Source organism: Geospiza fortis, unplaced genomic scaffold, assembly GCF_000277835.1.
Source record: "Geospiza fortis unplaced genomic scaffold, GeoFor_1.0 scaffold285, whole genome shotgun sequence".
NCBI classification, from domain to species: Eukaryota; Metazoa; Chordata; class Aves; order Passeriformes; family Thraupidae; genus Geospiza; species Geospiza fortis.
Window position 1 is genome coordinate 1,697,383 of NW_005054403.1, and position 24,265 is coordinate 1,721,647.

General features: G+C 38.7%; 1 protein-coding gene across 2 annotated transcripts in view; it reads left to right on the forward strand.

Moving 5' to 3' along the window:
• Positions 1 to 24,265, forward strand: part of CTPS2 (CTP synthase 2) — a 58,486-nt gene that overhangs the window by 22,830 nt on the left and 11,391 nt on the right. For both annotated transcript variants that reach the window (XM_031061227.1, XM_031061226.1), the window contains exons 14-18: positions 19,659 to 19,755; positions 21,531 to 21,586; positions 22,315 to 22,411; positions 23,796 to 23,940; positions 24,180 to 24,185. In XM_031061227.1, the coding sequence (XP_030917087.1) occupies positions 19,659 to 19,755; positions 21,531 to 21,586; positions 22,315 to 22,411; positions 23,796 to 23,940; positions 24,180 to 24,185 (401 nt within the window). The remainder of the gene's footprint in view (positions 1 to 19,658; positions 19,756 to 21,530; positions 21,587 to 22,314; positions 22,412 to 23,795; positions 23,941 to 24,179; positions 24,186 to 24,265) is intronic.

Below are 24,265 nucleotides of genomic sequence, written 5' to 3' on the forward strand. Positions count from 1 at the left end.
AAACAGTCCCTTCTTGGGTACGCCTTTATAGCTGACTATTGTGTTCTGCAGGTTCTGAATGTTCCATTCTGAATGTTCCAATGGTTTTATCATGTTCCATTGATGGTCTGTGGGACATCCTGGAGCTGATAATCAGCCTGTGGTTGATGCTTCACGACCCAACACTGTTAATTTTGCAACTGCTGAGTTGCTGGCTCTGGCTGTGGTTTCTTCTTGTGGTTTCTAATCTGCCTGCTGTCTGTTGTAATTTTTTTTTGAGCTTGGCTTCAGGCCCACTGACTAGATTTTTCACCCTGTCCATCACTTCTTCAGAATCAGTTGTCATTTCATCATTTATAATTCTAAACAATGAGCTTTGTGGTTCTGTAGGAGATGGATGGGGCAGAAGGGATGTTTTTGGAACTGCAGATGTATGGGTGTAGGATTCCATAACAGGTAAGTAGGAGGTTTCCTGAGAAAACCAGGCAAACTTTGGTAGGTGAATGTAGATATACACCTTGCATTAGCAGCCCATTTGAATGTGCTTGCACTCACTTCCAAGTGTCAGGAGAGTATTAGAAGAGTCCCTAGAGATCATATAGCTAATTATTTCCTTTTCCCTGGAGTGGGGTCATCAATATTTATACTGGTTGTCTGCTCAACTTATTCTTAAGTGCCTTAAATAGCGAGGAACCTACAGCCTCCTTATCCGGTCCATTCCTTTTGGGTTTTGTTAGAGTGTGTTACTGTGTGTCCACAAGCCTTACTGCACTTAAGCCCTGTGATTCTCCTGTCTCTGCAGATAGGCAGAACAGACATCTTCCTTCTTAAAATGGCCTTTGACATCAGTGAAATTCCCTGTCTTCCTTTTTTTTTTTAATTCAGAAATCTTTGCTAGTTTAGTCTTCCTTTGTGAGTCCTGCTACTTAGATCTAGTAATTTCTTCTTGACTTTCTTCAGTTGTTTCCCATTCTGCTTGAGATGCCATGTCCAAAGTTGTGCCACTTGTTCACCTCTCTGGGTGCTCATGGTGTTGCACATTTAAATAGTTCCAGAGGCATTTGGTTGATGCGGACAAACTCTGTGCTATTTTACAGGGAGATGCCAGCTGCAGGGTTTTAACAATGGAAGACTTGTCAAATTTCTTGACACCTAATTTCAAGATTGTGGAGAGGACAAATACAGTGATTTAAAATTCAGTGCAAAAGCCTGGCATTGGCTTGGAATTCACATAACTGGGGCAAGGCATCCCCCAGTACCTGCCCAGTCCAGCTGAGGCACAAAGCTGGAAATGCACTTTCTCCTATGCTTGCTTTTTGGCTCTACAGAAATTCAGGAGCTGCTGCTGTCTATACTAACAGAACCTCTCCTGCTGCTATGGGATATGGGAGTAGCAGTGCAAGCAAGCATAGAGCTTGTGGCCTGGAATGCATTGGATGGGTTAGGGTGAGTCCCATACACCAAACTGGGGCATGAACTCCATGGTTGTTCATGACAATAAGATAATCATAAGTCCTTTTGTCTTCTTTTTCTTTCTGCCAACAAAATGAAAAATAAATATCTGCTTCTTTCTCCTTTCATCCTCTTTTCCACCTTGGTAGGTGGTCAAATTTTAGTAGTATTGTGTGACTGGGTAATCTGCTAAGGCTTCAGTTCCCCACCTGCTAATTCCTCCCTGCAGCTCCTGTCTGGTGGCCTCACCATCCTTACTGCTTTATCTCTTTTGGAAGCAGTGTTGGGAAGCTGGTATGCCTGATCTGAATTGTTGACATTTCAGTATTTACAAGATTTGTTTTAAGTATTCAAATGACTTCTCTTTGTACCTAAGGCACCTCCTGGAGTACAAAATGTAGTAGTAAGATGCTTAGTGGTATGGAAAAGATGCATTTCGAGGGATCACAACTTGGAATTCAGCACATTAGCCTTGTTAATTTGCTAAGGGTTCATTAAAGAACACCACCTAATTGCAAAATAGCATAACCAGTTTTACTGAAACATCTTCCTGGGAAAGTGAGAGACCAATGTCTGGAAATGTGGGTGATTTCCTCAAGAGTTGTGTGCCAAATCTGGGGATGAATCCAGTGTCCTCAGATCAGCTCTGTTCACAAGGCACTGCTATCTGTGAGGCTATTTAAATGAGATTGGCAGAACTGTGATTTGCAGTTTGATCTCCTGACTCTTTGTCCTCCTCCAGTATTTTGTATGGCATCTCTGAACTCTGGAATCAGCCACAGAACTCAGTTTGACAGGCCCCAGTACGCTGTCTTTTCCAGAAGGGTCTTTGTAGGACTTAAGTGCTATTCTGAAATACATCCATCTTACCCAGCACAGCCCAGCAATGGCAGAATGATATCCAGGTGTAAGGAATTGCCCACTAATAATCTGAGCAAAAGTAGGGGAATAATATGTTACTGTTGCTGCCCTGATGATGTGTAGCTAGCAGAGAGCAGCATTTATCTGGACTAAAGAACAGCACTCGGAACTTTGATGTCTGTGCGAGCTGAATTCCAGTGTAGAAGCAGCGATCCAACTTTGGTTCCAGGGCCTTGCTGCTCTTTCTTGCAGGTATGGAAATATATAATTCCTGCAGTTTCTGACATAATTCAGTTGGGTCTGCCCTGGTCTAGAGAAGTCATTGTAAGCACAGTATCCTTTTGGAACTGACATTTTAATTTTAGCTTAGATACAAAGCCATTAGCAAAAAGAGGACTAACTTGGTGATGTCTTGTAAGGTTGTTTAGGGATGAACATTGCATGTCCCTGTGGTGGCTGTATGTCTTTTTCTTTCAGTGTGTGCAGATTCAGTATTCACGCAAAACTGGCTACTGGTGAATATTTCCCTAATAAACTGCTTTGTTGGCATATTTGGAGCAAGCAGTTCCAGTCACATTGGAAAGTAAGGGAGCACAAGCTGCAGGGATGGCTGAAGTCTGGGCGCCACCAAAGTGGTAGGAGGGGTGAAGTTTACAGCATCACAGTCATGTGCATTTAATAATGGATTCAGTGGGATGGTAATCCAGGTGTTGTCTCTTTTGCCCTTGTCACATCCTTCCTGCCACCATGATGGCTGAATGTTATGTGATTCTGTGCTCTTTGTTTACCTTAAGGTGATGGACAATAGAGTGGGTTGGTCTGCAAGTGGGTTTCTATGCCATTCATTGACACTGTTGGAAGGGACAGGGCACCCTCCACATCCCCATGCTGCATCTGAAGTTAAATATGGGATATGTTGTGCTGTAGATAATTTGCAAATAATGAAATCCATGGAGATGTAGATGTCTGCTGCTACCATGGTGTGTGTTCATTTCAACTCTAAGGGCTTTGGTGAGTTTTGCAGAGTCAGTCCCACAACTGCAGGCACTCATGTTCAGGCATTCTTGACCTGTCTACAAAAAGGAATAGGCTTTAAAATTGGTATACTGAGAGCCAGTGTAACCCATGGGGAATTTTTCCAAGATATGTGGTGGCTGGCAGATGTGGGAACTAGCTGTGTAGTGCAAATAGGGGGGTTGTGATAGAACATTTCGGTGTTGTCACTTGGTTCTTACTGTTAGCCTAGGAGGAGACGAAGGACTGACTGAGAGAAAAGGAACATTCAGTGAACAAACTTTCTGAAAAAGATCAAATAATTATGGGTGAGAAGTTCAGCAAACTGCACTGCAGCCATTGTAGAGAACATGGCATTGCTTTGAGGGATGCAATTGTTAGATGGAAGTTGGGGATGAGTTGTAAAATCCTTTATGTGTCACAGGTGATGCATTCCCTATGTTAAAATTGTCATTGTTTGTAAAACCTGTAGTGGTGACGTGTAAAAGGGTTGTCTCATCTCACAAATTAAACTTGAGCTATATGGGTTATCCTGACAAGAGTCTCTTGCAGGCCCTCCCTTGTGACATACACCTAATGAGATGTTGAAGGTGTCTCCCTAAACAGGACTGGGTGTGACTGCTACAGGGATGAATTATTTAATAAGATGCATTGTTTGTAGTCAGCTTTAAATTGGTGATGTGTTATTCATTGTAACTATATGTGTCAGCTGTTACTGTCATATGTACACATCTGGCAGACTAATTTATTACTGAAACTTCCTGTGATGTAGATATTCTATATTGCACAAGATAGTTTTGAGGGAGAATGTGTTTCAGTAAGAGGTTTTATCCTTCCATTTGTGAACCTTGACTTGTGCAGCAGTGCAATCTGGCTGTTAGTGCCGCAGCTGAAATTTATAGTTATGTAGTTGCTAAAACCCTATACCTTATTTGTTACATACTAATCTCAGATTTGTTTTTTGAAATTCTTTAGAGTGATCAAAAACATGTAAATCTCCATTCCTGGAAAGCATATATGCATTTATGGAAGAGTGGCTTTGGTTCAGTTTCAGGTAGAGCAAAGTGAGTATAAGTACAATAATGCTGTACGAGAGGCACAAGTAAGTTTATTTCTCTGGTGAGATGAGGTCTTTTCTCAGCTGCCCTTTGACACTGCAGATACCTGGAGTCTCTTGATGTCACATCTGTATCTAAAAACCTTTCTTAATCCTGAAGAAAAAAATCAATGAGGGGAGTTGGAATCAAGTTTGTAGCTCATTTTCAGAGCACTGTTGTTGCTCTCAGCAGTGCAAACCTGATGGACTGTTCAAAAGAGGTCTAGAGGTGCATCTAATAAGACACATGGGCATCTAATTTAGGGATTACATCACACTGAGATGCCTGATCTCAGAAGGGGAAATGTACCACTGAGAAACTCCCTTGCTCAGCCTATTTTTTAGCTGGAAATAGTTACAATCTGTTTTCATGCGAGTCTAGGACTACTGTCTGTCAATGTAATAATCCTACTGGTGAGTAAGAAATGTCGTATCTGCTTGTCTTGATCCTGGAAGGGTGTAATCCATTTTGTATTCTTAGAATTTATTGAAAATGACTTGACAGACAGGAGTCTGATACCATATGAGTTTGTGTAGCTTTCTTATAAAGCCTACAGCTTGAGATGATGGTGTGGTGATGGTGTGGTGACACGATAGGATCCTCTTGACTCACTTTGTGTGCACGTGGGAAAGATGGGGAATCCTGGGTTCTGCGTTCTCTAAAACAGTTCTGCCTTTTCTATTAAAGAGCAGAAGCTGGGGGAAGGAGTATTCTGGTGTTTTCACCCCATGGGTTCTGTAAAACAGTTCTGGCTTTTCTATTAAAGAGCAGAAGCTGGGAGGAGTATTCTGGTGTTTTCACCCCATGGGCCAGAGTGCACTCTTCTGTGGATCTACACGGGGCAGGGACAGGGGGCTCTCAGCTGTTAACCATGTTCCAGCCCCTATAAATCAGTGACTGAGGTCTTTTGTGAGAATTGTGCTGCAGAGACCCTTTAGGTCCCTGTGACCCTGCTGGAGCTGTGCTGACTTTGCTGCTGAAGTGGTAGGAAATTATTGAGGTAGTGCCAAAATACTGAGCTGAAGGTGCTTGTGCTAGATAATGACCACCTACATTCTGCCAGGAAAAGGTAAGTTTGGAGAAAACAGCAGCAACCATGAGAGGTGCCCTTAGGCAGAAAGAAATGGAGGTCATGTTTTGGTAGAAACATCTGAATCTCTTCAATTTCTTCCCCTTCAGCGCTGTGTATCTGGAGGGTCTGCCTTGCTGGCCTGATCAGACTCAGCAGTACAAAATGCAGAGGCAGAGGAATAAACAGAACAGTGGTAAGAGCTCTCTCTTTGATTTGGAGAAAGAGGTACTTATATTCACCAGTAGAGCTCCAGAAGTTACTAATTTTCAGTGAGAAGTCTGCAAGTGAGCCATGCTTTGTAAAAATCAGATTATTAGTGGTATTACGGGGTATTTTCATTACCAATGGGAAGCATAACAAAAATGATGCTACAAAATAATGGCTTTACCTTTGGCATAGAAATCCCTCATCTTGTTCGCATTTGATGATTTTTTGATGATTTTGATGATTTTTTGATGTATTAGTGATGTATTAGTGTCTAGTTATAATAGATGTTTGCTAAATTACTTCCAAAGGAAAACTGTCAAAATTTCCATTAATAACTTTCAGGTCTCTCTGAAAGGTTAAGGGAAATTTAGGACAATGGAAGCAAGAAGCTCCTGGAAAGTTCTCCCCCTGCCCTCTATTTTGACCGAGTGGGAGGGAAAATCAAGAATTTAGAGGGACTAATGAGGCCTATGAGAAGAGTAGCAGTTGTCTAACAAACAGTATAGGGCAATCAGTTTTCTAACTATTTTGTATGTGATTATGGCCTATTGAAAGAAATTAAGCTGTTGCTACTTACAGAAATTGTAGTTAAAAAAGGGTAGTGCTTGTATATACCTAGCTTAATTTTAGATTTTCTAATTACCCAATTTGAATATTAAATCAAAACCAAATTATTCTAGGTTCAGTAAGTAACTGGAGTAGTAGTTTCAAATTTCTCAGTTTAGACAAGTGCATTATAGTTAAACATCTGTAAACCAGAGCTTTGAAGAAGTACATTTGCATTTTGTAAACTGAAATTAACAAATTATCCACCTCAGCCAAAACTCGCTTCTCAGCTGTGCTAGTGAGGAAACCAACTATCTATTAAGTTGAATTTACCTTAAAGCCAGTTTAATTTATTTTAGGTTAGTGACTAGTCTTTCCTTCAACACAAAAGGACTTTTTTTTTCTTCCTATAATACACAGGAGTTCACAGCTGAGCTGTAACAAAATGTAGCTTTAATTGATTTCTTAGGATTCTGAATCAAGAGTGTAGAGAATTTTGTAAGAAAGTTTTAAGTGTCTTTAGCTTGTGAGGCAGTGCACCAGATACCATTGCAGCTCAACCTTAAGGCTGGCACCAGTTTGGAGCAGACCTGTGTAATCCAAGATACCTGTGCGTGCTATGCTGAAACATCAAAAAAGGAGAAACATTGCTTTTCCTCTGAGACATTTTTCCCAGACATTGGTTATGCTCTGAGAGAAGTCCATTTTTCCCAGCACATCTGCACAGTTACCTTCTATTGCCCATTGGATCCTAGTATTAAAAAGCCCTAGTATCTAGCTGTGAAGAGTCTGGAATTATAAATTTGAAAAAAATGAAAATATATGTCTAAAACCACTTGGTGATTATTGCATTGCCACTGAAAGATAATACAGATTTATTAGCTGTGGCTCCCATTGGCATTGTCATTTGGCCTGGCTAATTAGGGGGAGCCTGTGTAGGCATCAGAGCCATAACTTGCCATGAAACCATTAACTTTGGTCTTCATTGATGAGAAGGAACTTGCCCAAGAGCCTGGGAAAACCACCAAAACCTCAGTATTGCTCAAGCTGTAAAATGAAAAATTAGTTTTGACAAATCACAGCAGACATGCTGCGCCTGCAAATGACACAGATCAGCGACTGTACTTTCTTGCACAGCTTGACTTTGTGTACAACTTTTTTTGTCCTGTGGCAAAGAAATATTCTAATCTTTCTCAGAATAATCCATTTTAAGTAATGATAAATAGAGTTCTTGCAAAGTTTGTGTTGTCATGCTGTTTCTCTCACTGTGAATCTGGAATTGTAAGTGAGACTATAAAGAAACAGTATGAATTAACTAATACAAAGTAAATTACCATTTTAGAGATTTAGTATCATTGACACAATTATGTGGTGAATATATTTATATTATCATCTTCTCACTCAACTTAACTAATTTTTACCTGCTTTTTCTTAGCTGAATCTTAAGTAATGAGACATTTAATAATATCTCTCTTCTTGGAGAAATGAGAGACCCAGTACTTAAGCAAAGAACTGAAAAAGTTGCTAAAAATAATTTTTTCAGTAAACTTATTTTCTTCATTCCACCCCATACTTGCAAACTCAGCAAAACATGGAGATCGAGTGACAAATAGCACTGAGAGGACCTTTACTTTAGATAAGGAATTAAAATGAGAGAACCCCGCTTTCCTCTTGAGACCCAGATTGAGCTGATGAAATACATTTGTGACTAAGCACACCTATAATTATTTCACAGGAAGGCAATGTGTGTGGTGCTCTACAGTGCATATTATGGTATCATCTTTACTTTAACAAGAGCACCCTGGGTCAGACCACAGCTCCATCCAGGCCAAAGGCCCCCTTGGCCAGACTTGTCCTGTTTCTCCCTTTATAAAATCTTTGTTGGCAGTGTCCCAGCCTGTTATAGCTGCCCAGGTGCTCTGTATTTCTACATTTTTGTTAAAGCATCAGCTGCATTGCCTGGCATGGCCATCAGATAGTTCAGACCTTGGGTCTCTGTGTCTCCACTGAGGCATTTGCCGCTTGGCTGCGTGACAAGGCTGATGGGCACTTATTCACCACAGGTACTGGATCAGCTGTTTCACCCTTCAGTCTCTTCAAAATTGAATGAGTACCAGCTGTTTTCAGTGATATTTTTTACTGTCTATTCTGTCTGTTTTGTAACCACTTCTTTTAACACTTCAATTTGAGAGTTTCCCCTGAAGATGTATTTTAGCTTGGCAATGTCTTTCAACTCCTTGACACTGCACACAAGCAGAATGCTCATGTTTTTTCTGCCATGGTCATTGTTCTGTGTATGAGTTTTATTTTCTCTTTTAGTCCTGATATTTGATTAACTTCACAATGCCATTTTTTTCCTTAAATGAAAATGAATAAAAATAATTGACTCTCAGTTATTGATGCCTTTTACAAGTTTCTTCTTAAATATTTGGGGGAGGGGGTTAATAATTTGGTATTTATATATATAAACTTAAAGAAATTTGGGTTTCTTCATTTGGACATTTAGTTTCTGTGAAGAATGCCTTCTTGCTGTTAATGAACTCCCACCTTTTTCCTTTCTTAAAATTTTCTGCATAAAAAGGAATTTTTTTAAGTAGAAATGCATGTTGGATTATCAAAAAAGCTTTGCCCTTTCCAGTACTTAAAAAAGGAATTATGTGTAACTAATTGTAAATCAAATAGGGAAATTTATGCTGTGTACAAAACATTTTTGTGTATGAAGTGGATGTAGGTGAGTGTCTGTCAGTGTTTGATTTAATAAGCAGAGAACATTTTATTTAATGGAGAACTGTGTGCCTGAGTCTGCATTGCTAATGCTGCAATATGTAGTGTGTCACTTCAGAATGAGCTGAGGATGCTCTGGGATGCTGTAGAGTCTTGACAAAGAATGGATGTTGAAGGGACATTCACAAAACTCTCTGTGCAGGTTAGGGCAGAACAGCACTGCTCACCTCATGGCTTAGATGAGCATTTCAAGCTGCCACATGTTTTGGTGAGATTCTCCAGCTTGAATGTATTGGCCCCTGTCTGTGTTGTGGTCCCTGCAGAGAGAAGCACTCGGGTGGTTCCCTTAAATTATTTATCTAGAAGTTATGCAGCTGAAGTTATGCGAGATGATTGTCACACACAGGGGAAACACTGTAACTAGTGAGCTAGTTCCTCGCCATTGTTCTGTTTGGCAAGTCAATAATGTAAAGGGGAATTGTCCAGATCCCTTAATGCTGTGATTTTGTTGCTTAATATAACAACTCCAAAACATCTCCTCCACCCACTGGCCTTAAAACAAGCTTGCAGAAATTGTGCATTAACAAAAAATCTAAAAATTAGGGAACATGAAATATTTTACCTGTTCACAGATTCCTGCATAACTCAATAGATTACTGGAGTTCATATGTTGAAAATTACATGAAATCTCCAATTTTATGAATGCCATTTCTGTAGACATTTCTCCCACTCAGACAAGGCACCAAGTGACATTAAGGCACGGCTTTGTTAGAGGGTCACCTGGGAATGTGTGGTTTCTGTATCCTTAGCTGCCTTGTTTCTAAAGTGTAGGAACAAGATTAGATATCACAGAAATCCTTGTTCTGCTAGGTGAAAAAAATGGTTTCATCTACCTTATTTTTCCCATACCAAATGGAGGTAATGAAGCACACTTGCCTTTGTAAAGTGGCTTGATACCTGCAGAGAAAGGTCTGTGCAGCTGCTGAAGACTTCCACCCTTTTCCTAATAGCCTTTTAGACACCCAGGTGTGAGAACTGGAGCTGAACATGTGCCTAGAAGTGCATGGGCAATGAAAAATAAGGGATTCAAATCAGTTGAATGGTTGTATTGGAGGGTGTATTTTGTTAGATGTGAGTGGCCTGTTCATTATGTTGTGAAGTATTTAATTTTTATTAAAAGTAAACAACAAGCTATTAGCTGAAGTTTTAGTTTTTGTTTTAAGTTCTGCCCCCTGACCCCCCTGTGAAATTAGTGTGATGGAAGAAAAATAATGTGAAGTATAAGAACATTATGAAAGTTCCCCAAAGGAAGACCTTTTTATTAATGAGGTTTTCTGTTTCCTTAATTCTGTATTTGTTTGCTTCCCATTCTTCATTGTATGTGATAATGCAGTGTTCCATACTGAGGGGTTAGGCACTGAACAACAGAACTGCACTTGCAATGGATTTGACAGTGATGTGCTGTAGATCTGTACTTTTAAACTAAAAGTTCTTTCTCATGCTCTCTGTCTCTTCATTCTGCTGTTGGTGACTATCAGAGGTGCAGGTGAAGGATAAAAATGATTTTTGTATTGGTACCACTGGGAAGCTTTGCCTTTGCGAGGTTGGCTGTGCTAGGTGCCTGTTGTGTGCCACTGTGGTGATGCAGCCTGGAACTTTGCCTGTGTGGCAATGTCTTTTGGTTGCTCAGTAAACATTTGTAGCATTTGAGTAGATCACTGCATTATCTGCTGAATTAATCTGTACCTGGCCACCCACACTTTTCACAGAGGAAAAATTCTGCTGGGTGTGTTCAGCTGATGTCATGCTGATTGAATGCCTGCTTGATCTGCACTAGTATAAAGTCAAATCTATAAATGTTATTTTCTTAGAAGCAATATTGCTAATTTTTTTCCTATAGGCTTTCACCATCTTGTTGCTAAATAAGAAGTGATGTGAAAATCCATTTCTCTTCCTCTCTGACCTTTTCTCTAGTGGTTCTCCATGTGCATACACACATCCTCTCTGCTTCTCTCTTCTTACTTCCTCACAGGTAGCTCTTCCTTTGGGTTTATATTCCAAAAGCATGTACCATGTCCATCCCTAAAAATGAATATGAAGATTTGCAATTCTGGTTTTATGATCTGTTAGCAAGCAAGAACTGCACAGGCATGTCTGTACTGTCACATTAACTTTGGACCTTGTTACAGGAATGGGAGAGGAAGTGATTACTGTTTGATGTACGTGTTGTGGGTGCAACTGTTGAAGCCACTTGTCCTTTTGAATGGTGTCTGAACCTGACCCCTGATTATACCTTATAAACACAGTTAAGGAAAGCAAATTCCAAAGAATTCTTGTCATTTCATGTTGAAGGGGATAGAGTTAACACGCTGGGGGAGAAGATCACAAGAAGTGCAGAATTAAATTATAATCTGAACAGTGATGTTTATTACGTTTTTGGAGGAAGTAGGACAGACAAAATGAGACAGGAGGGATCCTGCTCAGAAGGAAGACCTCATGGTTTCTACTTGAAATTTAAAAAAAAAAGTGTATTGTAGATCATAAGTGTTTTATCAGAATAGAATCTTCCAGACAAGATGATCTTTGGCCAGCTGAATCTTTTCTGAAAAGGAAGCAGGAAGCTATTAAATGTAATGTAGAGCATGTGTCTCAAAGCATCCCTGAAATGCCTGGCAGAGGTAATCAAGGTAATTAATCTCTGCTATGATATTAATATACAGCATTCCTTATGGTTTTCTGAAGCTGAAAAGATGTTTACTGTTGTTGAATAGAGAGTAATGGAAATACCAAAGTACTTACAAGATAATCTGTTTGAAGTTGTGTTGTAATTATCTCCCCATGCTATCTTTTTTTCTAATTCACAATAGTTCACAATAGGAAACTATAGGATTTAGAAATTCCTAGAATTACAGTTCAGTACCTTGATAAGCACTATATGATATCCAGCTCTTGCTTTAGTTTTTCCAGAATGAGAAGAGAAACATTACGATGTATGTATGGAAGAGAGGATAAGACTCAAGGAAGTAATCTGCTGTTGAATTCATGGGGGAAAGAAAATACCATTGCTTGTTGCTGGAGAGCTTTCCAGAAGAATAAATGTCAATATTGTATGCCTAACAAGATACTCAACATTCATGTTCTCTATAATTTAGGAAAAGTTATAGACATGAAAGACCGGATATGTCAAAGTACATCTATTATTCTGGGCATGCAATGGAAGACAAGAGTAGTAGTTAAAATTAGAGTGATTGAGCCAGAGGCTTTCTGCCTAGATATTCCCTGTTAAAATATGTCTGTTCTGCTCTTAATCCATAAGATTAACATGACTAGAATTCCTCAAATTAGTAAATTAAGTGGAAGTACCACTAAGTAATGAAGTGGTCAGCTTCAGTTCTAGAGGGCCTTTCATTTTGTATGCTTTGTTAAGGGGTGTAGGTAGTAGAGGTGAGGGGACTGGGATGACATTTAAACAGGATTTAAATCAGTAACTTTCAAAGAGGAAGAGAGAAGGAGTACATTACAAAAATGCATGTCAAATATTTCAAGATCTCTACATGGTAGATATGAACCAATTTAAACAGTAAAAGTGATCCTGCATGCCTTCCAACACCCGTTACTTTAGCTTGCAGTGTTCTTCCTGGTTGTGATCCTCTATGAGATGCTGTTTCAAAATGCAAAAATGTAAAGGAAGAACAGAATGGAGTGGAAGGTAGGAAGAAGCATGGCTATACTGTTAATTAGTATGAGAGCTTCATTATCTACATCTATTTCCCTTTCTACAAAGTTATAGCTTAGATGTAAAAGAACAATTGAAAAAAAATAGACTTGTGCATGAGAACAAATTGCTTCAATTAAAGGTTACAGTGGTGGGCATGACCTGGCTGCTTTGTGTGGTTTTCCAGAGTGAACTCAGCTGAGCTGCTTGTTGAAGGAGTCTGATTGGCACAAGATTTTGGCACTGGATATAGATCAAGATTTACTTTCACAACTGTCTGCAGTTGTCTTTAGTGGGATTTTTTTTCCAAAGACAGCTTGCATAATACCTTATAGCAGCTTAACATACTTGCTCAGCAGTGTCTTTAACACATTTCAGGATATTTTGTCGCTACTTTGCTTTTCTTTGGGATCTTGAATTGTACTTTAGGAGTTTTGTTCTTTGAAGAGTTAAAAATTAGCATTTTTTATTCTGAGTAAATGTATTGCTCTTCTTTCTGTTCAGCTGATTTTCATAGAATGTTCATCTATCAAAGATACCAATTTAGCCCAACTAGTAGAAAATTCTTTTTGATGTAGAAATGTCAGATTTTAAATTCTGGTGTCTGTTTCAAAAGGTGATCAATCAGCCAATAAAGTGATGGTCAGTCACTGATCTTTGGGCATAATATGAAGCATAATAGCCTAATTAGAAGGAGTGGTACTGGACTACTTCCTACGTATCTGTAGCACAGAAATCCTTATGGAGCTATAATCCTTTCTTGCTGTTTCATTCATTTACTCCAAATTTTAAGTAAGGAATTTTCTTCTGTCAGTATCAACCAGTGTGATTGTATATTTTTGTCCTTCAGTATAAAACCTCAATTTAGTGATACATTAATCAGATGCAACTAAACCTAGTTGGTGATATCATCTTAGCTGCTAGAAGTTGTTTAAGCTTCAGTCAAATGTGTGTTGTCAGATAATGTAGATAATGTAAAAATGAATGATCAGACTGAATCAAAAAGAGAGTAATTTGTCTTAAAACAGAAGCAAAGCCACAAAAAATACAGATGTCCAGGTTTGTGTTCTTAAAACTGACATGGATTTCACGCTCTAGATAGCACTTGCACTTCTTTCTTCTGTGAGTAGAGCTCTTACTTGAAAATTTTCAGTCTCTTTTTCAACTTTTTAACTAAGGCACCTTGTCTTTTTTTTCTCTTCAAATATATATCCTTTTGATAGGATGCTTTTCCATATCCAGTGAATAAAATAAATAGTCCACAGGTGTCTTTCAGCTGATCTTCCAGGGACTTCTACTCAGCACTACATTTAGCTGGGAAGTTTTACACTACAACAAGAACACTTTCCAACTAGAAAAAGAATTAAAATGGGTCTATCTGTAATTTTCTGCTTGCTGCCCATTCACTTTATTTCTAAAAGAGATGCCTCAGTTTCTGTGTCTCTGGTTATCGAGTACCAAATCATCGCTGAGCAGATTTGGAAGGTGGACAGAACATCAAATAGGTGATGACACCATTCTGTGAGAGGGATCAGTGGTTGGAATACAGGCAGTCTGTCTTACAAGTCTAATGGTGGTCTGATTACTTTAGGGAAATGGGATGAAAAACTGTTGTTAGTTCTCCTCATGTTCACTGTAAGGATAATGGTTTTTATCGCAGATGAACAGAATTTCTTCAAGAAGTACCAGGGTAGTGTAGGTCATGGCACTGAGCACTGCGTGAAAGCTGATATCAGTAGTTCTCCTCAGTGATGGTCTGGAGTAGTGACCACTTGAGATAATCAGTTTTCCTGCTCACTTTCCTTGAAGTAAACAATTTTCCTTCTGTCTTGCTTGCTGAAGGCAGATATAACTGAAAATGAAGTGGTTCAAACTAGCCCAGGTCTGTTAATGAATGAGAAACAACTGGAATGGATGCTTGCTCAGGCATGGTAACTCAGGGAGGAGCAAGTATAGAATACTGGACAATTCTGAGGGTAAAACATCTGTTGTGCTTTGTGTCCACCAGGGACAATCTCATGTTTCTGTGGCTATTTTGTGTAGTTGAGGTAATGGGGCTTGTCTGTGGCCCAGTCTTCTGTGGCAGTTGCCTGCAGGATGTACTAATTCTCTGAGTGAGAGACCACCCAAGCACAGTGGTGTTCAAACAGTCCCAGGCTGTGTTTGATTATTCCTGTCTCACCATTGTGGTGGGGTGTTTGATAAAGAGGGCACCAGGCTCTAGCTCACTCTCTAGGTTCTTCTCTCTCTTTAGGATGCTCAGAGACACAGACTTGCTTCATGCCTTCCTCTTTCTGATATACCTGATGTAGATTTAAGGGCATTTGGTAGGAGCAGAATTACACCTACTTGAAATTGCAGCTGGAGAAATCCTCTTCAAAGGCAGTTACAGAGTTCTGATTTTTTAAAGATATATGTGATAGGATTAAGGATTTCACCTAGCTACAGATTTGCTGATTGTTCTGAAATTAAATTAGTATTTAGTCATTAATTATGATGTGAAATAGACCAGTCTGAAGTCTGAGAACACCCTTGCACATCCTTTTAGTTTTTCAAGTCTGTGGCAAATCCTGCCCTTTGTGGCATGGCGTGACTGACGCTCCAATGTATTCTGTAGCCAGCACTATCTGACCTTGTGCCTTTCACTAATGCTGACAGTCTGAAACTTTCTGCTTGATTAAGTCTTTAAGCCAACTCTAGGACATGTGTTTGGAATAACTTGAATGAGTTCTCAAAATGCTGTTAAGCAATATCTTTATGGGCTTTGCATATCAACATGTCCATTAACTTCCTCAGTTCATTGCACTCTGCTTACCAGTGAGTAAGCACTGTTTGAAAAGAAGCCACGCCCTTCATGAATTCTCCTAGAGAAAATGTTACAAAACATTCTGGAGCAGAATTTCTGCTTAGACAGAATCCTTAGAGAGCTTTTAGACTTCAATAAATAAATGCTCCATGGCAGTTACTTAATTCTAAAATAGGAAACAACAAATCTATGGAGAAGAGGATCACCCAAACTGGAAAATATTTGACAGTGGTATTCTATGGGATTTTAAGTGTTTTAAGAAATTTAAATTGGTATTTGTTGGAATGTTTGGATACTGTGCTGTAGTCAATTGAAGAGTAGAGGATAGGATTTTTCAAGCTGGTTGCTCGTATCAGTATGTAATTGCATGAATCAGCTATTGATAATTTCTGCTTTGATCTGATGATGGTGGACGTTCTTTTAAAAGCAACATTACTTCAGTCGGAATAATGGAGCACTGAGTAGTCTGAAATCTGCAAGTGGCTTTGTTGGCAGTTAATTCAGTCCTAGGGCACTGAGTGCTTCACATGGGTGGGCAGTGATGCAATTTGCTTGGAACTGGGATATCTCTGGGGAAAAAGGGAGAAAGGGAGGTAGATGTAATATTTGCACATTCTTTCAGTAACTGAAAATGTAACCCTCTGAGCAGGGAAAGTCTGTCATTTTGCTTTCCTTGCCAAGTTGGAGGGTCTCAGTTCCCCTGGTAGTGTTGTAGTTGTCAACTTTTTCTTTAAAATATTTGTACTAAGTTTGTTTCTAAAACAGATGTTAGTATAAACATCCCATTTGTAGGTGTCGGGGTTTTTTACTGATGAACTTGTGATTGATTGATTTGATCAAATCTAGCAAGTACTGACTAATCCTACAGAGAATGATGGAAGAGTCAATAAAAGGATGAGTTCCTTAAGTTTGGGTTGGGTCCTTGTCAGTTTGTCCTGCTGGATATTTTTTCATAGCTGTGTTCAGCAGAGATTAGTATTCATCAGTACCTGTCACTGCATTCCCTGCTCCTGTCAGCTTTCCCTCTACACAATCCCTTGTGTGCTGTGTTCAGAGCCTCTTCTCAGTGTTCAGGTAATCTCCAGGGCTGTGGCATCTCCTGATGCTTTGATCAGCTCTTACATGTGTAGTAATTTATTTCAGCATTGTTAAATATTTTGCTCACCAGTCAAGGGCTGAGTAAAAAGACAAAAAAACCTAGACCCCAAACTTGTAAAAACGTGCTTTCAGAGATGCTTAGCTATCGGTTGTTCAAATCAAGTAATGCTCATCTCCCTTCTCCTCAAAAACAAAGCCTGCAAACAAAACCCAAGCAGACACCCCCCACTCCTTCCCCTTCCCCTGCCAAGGTACCCAGAGTAGATTAATTTCTCAAAATGGCATTGCAGAACATGAGGCAAAACAAAGATAAAACGTAATGGTCCTGGCATGATTGCTAAAATGATAGGTGTGGGGCTTTCAGAGCCTTGGCTGCTCTGTGTTGAGTGTCAGGGCTTGAAAATTTTTCTCAGTAGCTTTTATATGTTTTCTATCCACAGTGAAACAATCCAGGCAGTAGATATCTGAAAGAAGATTTCTGTTCATGGATAGTTGAAGTCACTATTCATTAGTAACATGATTAAATAGTGATCAGATTGCTTTATATCTAGAATGTGCTTTGTGCTGTGTTACAGTGTTTCATTCTTAATTTCATGTTGGCTGTCTGGTGTAATGCATATAAAATCTCTATAAAATCCCTATAGTGTTGGGAGTTTTCAGAGATTTGGGTAAGAAAGACCTATATATTCTTGCATCCTCCCTACAGATATTTTTTTGTTGCTTGTGGTGCCTGTTCTGTGCTGTTCTCTGCCCTTCAAAGAACTAATGAATAGGAAGAGCTGATTTATTCTGTGCCAGGAAGCATAAGCTTGTTGAAGAGTCTATTCAGTTGCACAGTTGTTCAAAATTACCACTATTTTAAATCTCTTCTTTTTCTGATCAAAAGAAATCTGTATAATATGGCAAAATATTTCATTAATATGACGTTGCTTTTCTGATTCTCATTACGTTCTTTGGGCTGTAGGGCAGCAGTACCACTTTGGTTTCAAAAGCTTCTTGCACAGATGTTGTTGCAGAGAAACTCAAGTAATATATAAAAAAGTAATATTGAGGACTGTGCTGTTTTAGTTGCTGGAGTTCATCTGGGCCACAGAGCCAAAGCAGTTCCAAGGCATTAATTCATAAATAGCTCCTTTTGTCACCTGATGACAAAACTTAATATATCAAACCTTGTCAATTTCTTACTAATATAACAGTGTTGGGAGAGATGGAAAGCTGAAAACACACACACAGACACACAAACACTTGGTGTTGAAACTCACCTGAACCTTCCCTGTGAGACCATTTCTGCAGCCAGATTTTTTGTAGGGCTGGCAGTGCCACAAGGGGGTCTGACCCTGAGGATGACAGAAGCCTTCAGCAGAGCAGATCCTCTACTTCTGAGACCCTCTTCTTTTTTTGTGGCCACTACTTCACGAAAAAAAGTGAAAATAAATGAAAGGAAATAAAAGAAATTCAGTAAATTTCATACTTTTAAAATAGTAAGGATTCAGTGAATGGGTTTTCTTTTATTTTTTGTATTTGTGGAGGGGGGCTTAGCTCAACGTCTTGCACAGTCCTCACTTTTGTGATTTGAGAGGTAATTGAAGAATCTGTAATATCCCATTGGTTTGATCACAACTCCTGCTCATGACAATTTATAATGAATATATTGCTTATAAATAACATTTTGAATGTATAAGGTTGTACAGAGATAATTACGCAGCTGAAATGCATTGGCACAAGGCCAAAGGTTAAGCACTTTCCACCATCCCTCCTAAATTGAATAACTTCACTTTATGAAGTGTATCATCAGATGTTGTTTTCATTACTCTCAGAGGGCAAATTAAGGTTAATAAAAATCCATTTGAGATTACCCATATATGTGAATATTTGTATTTTTAGAACTTTTCTTTGTCAATTACATTTCTCACTGACTGTGTTTATGTGAATACAAGAACGTAGGTCAAGGCTTCAGCTCATGTTTCTGCAGTTTTGAACTGTTTTACCTCTCTTAGACAGATTTCCTCTAAACTGGATTGTGAGACCCTGCAAGGTTTTTCAAACTGAGCAAAGCTAGGTGCAGTCCTTCCACTAGGCTGTGGTTTCTCACGTGCCCCAGATCCCACTATCCTGGGTTTCACTTGACCCACGTAGAAGCCATTTGACTCTGCTTCAGTCCTCAGACCCAGTATTTGTATATCCTAGTCTTTAAATTTTATGTTAAATAGCATATTCTTCATACAAGGCAACCCAGTATTTTGTTAATACTGTTAATACTCTTCAGCAATCTGAGAAACCCTTTAGTAGAGGTGAAGGGGGGGGATGGTTTTCTATTTTCTGTGGTAAGTTACTTATATCTATAATCTGAAATAGCACACATATACTGGAGTCACCTGTTCCCATATTCTGTTTTTACAATATTGTCCTCTCACTACAAGTGTCCTCTTTTCACTCTGCTGCTGCATGCCCTTTCCCTCTTCCTACTTCCCAAGAAAGAGGTTGGTTGCCTTCTTACTTGATACCAGAGCTATGTCTGCCTCTTACCATAAGAAAAAGGAATATAAGAAATGGCCTAGTGTACATAAATTTTAACCCATATTATTTACTCATATGTAATACGTATAATCTTCCAGCCTCTGTGAGGTTCAGGGACTTTGTTTTTCCATGGATGGTGTCTTTATCACTTGGTGAACTTTTTTGGTCTATGAATTTGAATTTTTAAAAATCTGTGTACTATCTTAGCACAAAGAATAGCTTTGGGCAGAGTTATCCTATTGGTAACATTTTGGTATAAGTTTTAAAAGAAAGGTGTTTTTTGCACCCTAAGAAATTAAAATAAGAAATTAGTAAGTTGATTTTGTTAATCATAACATTAAATGAAAACATTTGTCACAAACTAGTTAACATTGTCAGTCTATTACCATGCAGTATTGAAGAACAAAACATCAGAAAAACAAAAGAGGAATAACGATTGGGAATGGTTGGAGGTAAAATATGTAAAATTGCCACTTAAAAATCTATGCAACTTGCTAGGCTGGGCTTGTTTGTTTTAGGATTTTTTAATTTGTTGAATGAAACAGTGTCTAAAGCAACTTTTCTCTACAGGTTATTGACATGCCAGAACACAATCCTGGAGATATGGGAGGAACAATGAGACTGGGGAAGAGGAGGACTGTTTTTAAAACTGAAAATTCTGTTTTAAGTAAGTTATTTTTATGCTCTTATGACTTTGCCTTTTGGATAGGAGCTTTGTAACATGGAAAGTCAAAAAAATGCTATAATCTTAGCAGTTAGGTGACAGCTTCCCTGAGCTTGTTCACTCTGATCCTGTTATTTACATTTACTGAGAATTGGAGTGAGAAAAAGAAATGAGAGGCATCTGTAACCTCCCAGTGAAACTGTCACTGAGGGTCCAATGCTTTTTTAAAAACAATGAGTAAAGTGTTGAGAAAACTGAAATTCTTCTAGTGGCAGTTTAATTCATTATGTTCTTGAGAAGGTCCGAGTGCTTTCTTCCTGTTTTCTAGCTTGATCCTGAAAGCAGTCTTGTTTTGGGAAAGCAAAGTATATATTGCAGAAAAGGAAAATTATTTGCTGTAACAGGATGCTTCAGATAACAAAATAAAAGAAACCAGAATATAGAAAAAAATATTTAATTAGATCTATGTGTATTTTAAAATTGAAGTAATACTTGCATCCTATTAATCCGCCCATTATACAGTAGTAATATAGATGATGCTGCAAAAGTGCGAAAAGCAGTTTCTTGTCCATTAACTAAGTAAGTGTGTATTTCTTGTATTGCTCTGCCCCTGATATTGATTTGAGGTATTCTCTATTTAGCTATGTTAAACTTAAGGAATGTATCCTTCTGAGAACTTAAAAAATACAGCTACTTCAGCAAATGAAAAATCTGCAATTCTAGAGATGCCCATACTAGTGATCTAACTAGCCTGGGTGATACTTTGCCTATGTCTGATATAGATATGCATATCACAATGTACAAGTTGTTGTGTGATCTAAACACTTCTGGAAAAGTTAATAAAAATTAACATGTGTTGTAACTCGACCAATATTAAGAGTTGTTTAGATCTGTTTAGATCTTTGGAAAGAATAAGAAAAAGCTATGGTATTTTAATAAAGAAATTTGATTTCTTTTTCTTGTGCTTTACAAATTGGATGGAAAGAATAGTTTTGAAAAGGTGTCCTTTAAAATTAAGACATATACCATACTTTATAAAATGGCAGTACTGTTATTCTACAATTTCTGAAGATGTTCTTGGCAGTTTAGTTCATGTACCAACCCCCTAGCAAGGCAGTAATTCTCATGACCTTAGTGTAAATTGAGAGCAAAGTTTGAGCCATGACTATAAGTAAGATATATTATTGAAATCTGGTTTACTGCTCAAACTTGCTCCTTGTTTCTGTGAGATGAGGAATGTTGGAGATGACGCACAGAAGACTGCCAGAGTCATTTGGGTAATGAGATCAGGAAAACAGAGAAAAGCAATATTCTCTGTTCTTTGGAGGTACTCTGCCAGGTGCCATGCATAATCTATTAAAATGGAACAGATGCTACTAAAAGGCTTCCTTCCCTGCATCTTTTGTGTACAACTGTTGTAAAACTCTGAAGGGATTTTACATTGCTGGCTCACTCAGACTATTTTTAAAAGCTTTACAATTTAAATTAGTTAAAGTGTGTTTAGAGTCTGGTTTGCCTAAGCTATTTCTAGTCAAGGAATGTAGAATATGAATCCTGAATGAACTCAGGTAACAGTGAATTAAAAGAAACTAGTCATCACTCAGGATGAGTGATGAGTGTTCTTCCACTCAGGAAGAACAGAAAAATGCAGATCAGTAAGGTCTTGTTGTGTTTAACGAGTGTTAAATGTGACTTTGAGGTTTGAATTACAAGGAATAATTGTAGCAACTATTAAAGCAACACATGGGCTTTTAATTTCTCTTTTGTTGTATATTCAGGGAAGCTTTATGGTGATGAAATGTTTGTAGAGGAGCGACACAGGCATCGCTATGAGGTAAGCACTGTCCTTTGCATGGGTCCACTCCTCTGTATGCAAACATCTGGGATAGGGTGCCTGAATACTTTCAGAATACTGACATTCAAGGAGACACACATGAGGTGGACTCCTGGAGTTATCTCTGAGGTACTTCAGAAGGGATCTGACTCCATCAGTGTCTCTAAAGGGCCTTGAACTATCAGATTTGTGCTGTAACTGATCCAGACAATATTAACCTTCCTTAAAAGGGAGGAGAACGTGATGGTGACAAGCCTGTTCAAGTTTGGATATTAACTGAGTGGTTAAAACATCATAAAGGAAATGTGACAGCTCACTACAGAGCTCCTCAGTTTGAAGGAAGAGCTACATCACAGCTTTTGTCATAACCACTGAAATTCACTGTTCAAAGGGGAGGTCAGTGGGCATCTCACCTAGTGAGTTATTAAAGAAGGGGGAATTCAGGCTGCTTGGATTCAGAAGAGCAGTAAGCAGAAGGGACCCTGGCTTTAATTTTTGAATATTGCACAGTAACTTTTAAAATTACTGATTCATCTCTTTATTTAATAAACATGTCCACTTTTACAAATTTATGCCAGAGTTGTTAAAACAAGAAAGCAAAAGTTTCCAACCTTTACTCAGTTCTCTTCATTCTTGTATGCATGTAAAAACCATTAAAATTAACTGCTACTGTTTGTTAAATCCAAAAATAAACAGAACTACCATTGTTATTGGTTTCAACATTTCAGGTGAACCCAGAATTGACTCACTGCTTTGAAGAGAAAGGTTTGAAATTTGTTGGCCATGATACAGAAGGGAACAGGATGGAAATTATTGAACTAGAGAGTGAGTGTCTTATTTGTTTGTAATCCTTATTGCATCTGTTAAAACTGTATGAACTATAAACTGTGAACAATAGGTTGTTGCATGACATGTAGACACAATATTTAGCTGTCTTAACAGCCCAGGTCATTTTGGGGGATACTGCTAACTCCATTTGTGTATTACAATGGGTGAAAAGTCAGAGCAGGTTAGGAAAAGTCTTACATTTTGCAAAGACTGTGTATGTATTTGATTATGTGGGACAAATGTGCTCCTTTTCCAAAAGGTCCTAAATCTAGCTCAGGGGGTTTTGGGTAGAATCACTGAGTGGTTTGGGAGGTCCAACCTTCTGCTTCAGCACAGGGTTACCTCTAAATACAGGTCAGGTTCTCCAGAGTTGTATCAGTCAGGTTTTGAGTAACTCCAAGTATGCTGTTGCTGGGACTTCAAACCACTCATGACTGTTCCCTGAATCCAGGAGTCTGGCCGTTTTTTTAACATACTTTTTGGTCTACCCATAGTCCACTTAAAGGGTACAAAATGATATGAAAAGCTTTCTTAAAATCAGAATTAAGGAAAGCCAGTGCTCTCACTGCATCCAAAGAGATTCTTCTCAGGCTTGTCGTGCCAGTCTTCCTGACCTTCATGTTCTGATGGTGAGGAATTTTCTGTGGTTCCTTGAATCTTTCTTTTTGTCTTGAAGAAGGGCAGGGTGACTGCCTTTTTCTAGTCATCAGAGACCTCTGGCTTTTTATAGATTTTTATCTATATGCCAGTTTCACAGTGACATTGCCCTGCTCCCTAAGCACCCTCAAATATTCTTGTTCAGGTCCCAATATGTGTTTCATTTTTCCCAATTTGTGTTTCATTTATGGAATATGTATACAACCAGTATAGCCAAAGGATATGACATTACTGGAGTGTATTACCTACAGAGTCTGTCAAATTTTCATCCTTGCAGCAGTGACCTTCAAAACTTGACTAGACAAAGCTGTCAGCAACCTGATTTAACTTTGAGTTTGTCCCTGCTTTGAGCATATTGCTCTGAATAGACATGCATAATAGATACTGGAAACCAAAATACCATGAAAATAACATGATAAATGTAAACTTTGTGACTTCTCCAATTGTGCCCCTCTCCCCCCACCCTTACATGTTGGTACAGGTTTATTATTCAGTTTTTATGAATCAGAGGATGATTTTTCTTTGGTTTGCCCTACTAACCTTCTGCCTCTGTTGTCAATTGCTTTTTATGGACAGAAGTTTTCTGCTGCCTCACCCTTAAATTGACATATGCTGCTCTGGCTTCTGGACACTAGTCTGAAATTTTCAATATGGTTTTTTCCTATAAGTTTTTCTACTATCTTCTTCCTACATTGTGTAATTTTCTTTGATGTCTATCTTGCAGATCACCCATATTTTGTGGGAGTTCAGTTCCACCCAGAATTTTCCTCAAGACCTATGAAACCTTCACCTCCATACCTTGGACTGTTGCTGGCAGCAACTGGGACACTGAATGCATACCTGCAGCGTGGATGTAAATTGTCTCCAAGGTAATCTTTATTTGTTGCTTGCCTGCAGTTTGACAGTCACATTTTTGGAGGGACTATCCCATCCTTCATTTCAGAAGCCCAGAAGAGGAAAAGGAGTTCTTCATGTTTTAATTTACTTGTGACTGTGTCCCTGTCATATGCCTGGGTGTAAAATAACCTGTAAGCAGGAAGCGCAGTTCCTCACTTCTTCCTTTTCAGAGGCTATTAGGGCTAAAGCCAGAACCCCACATTACAATCAGAAAAAAGTAAAGAAACATTAATGAATTCAAATGAAGATAGCAGCCTCCTGTGTTAACTTCCATTGACAGTAGCTTCATAGGGAAAG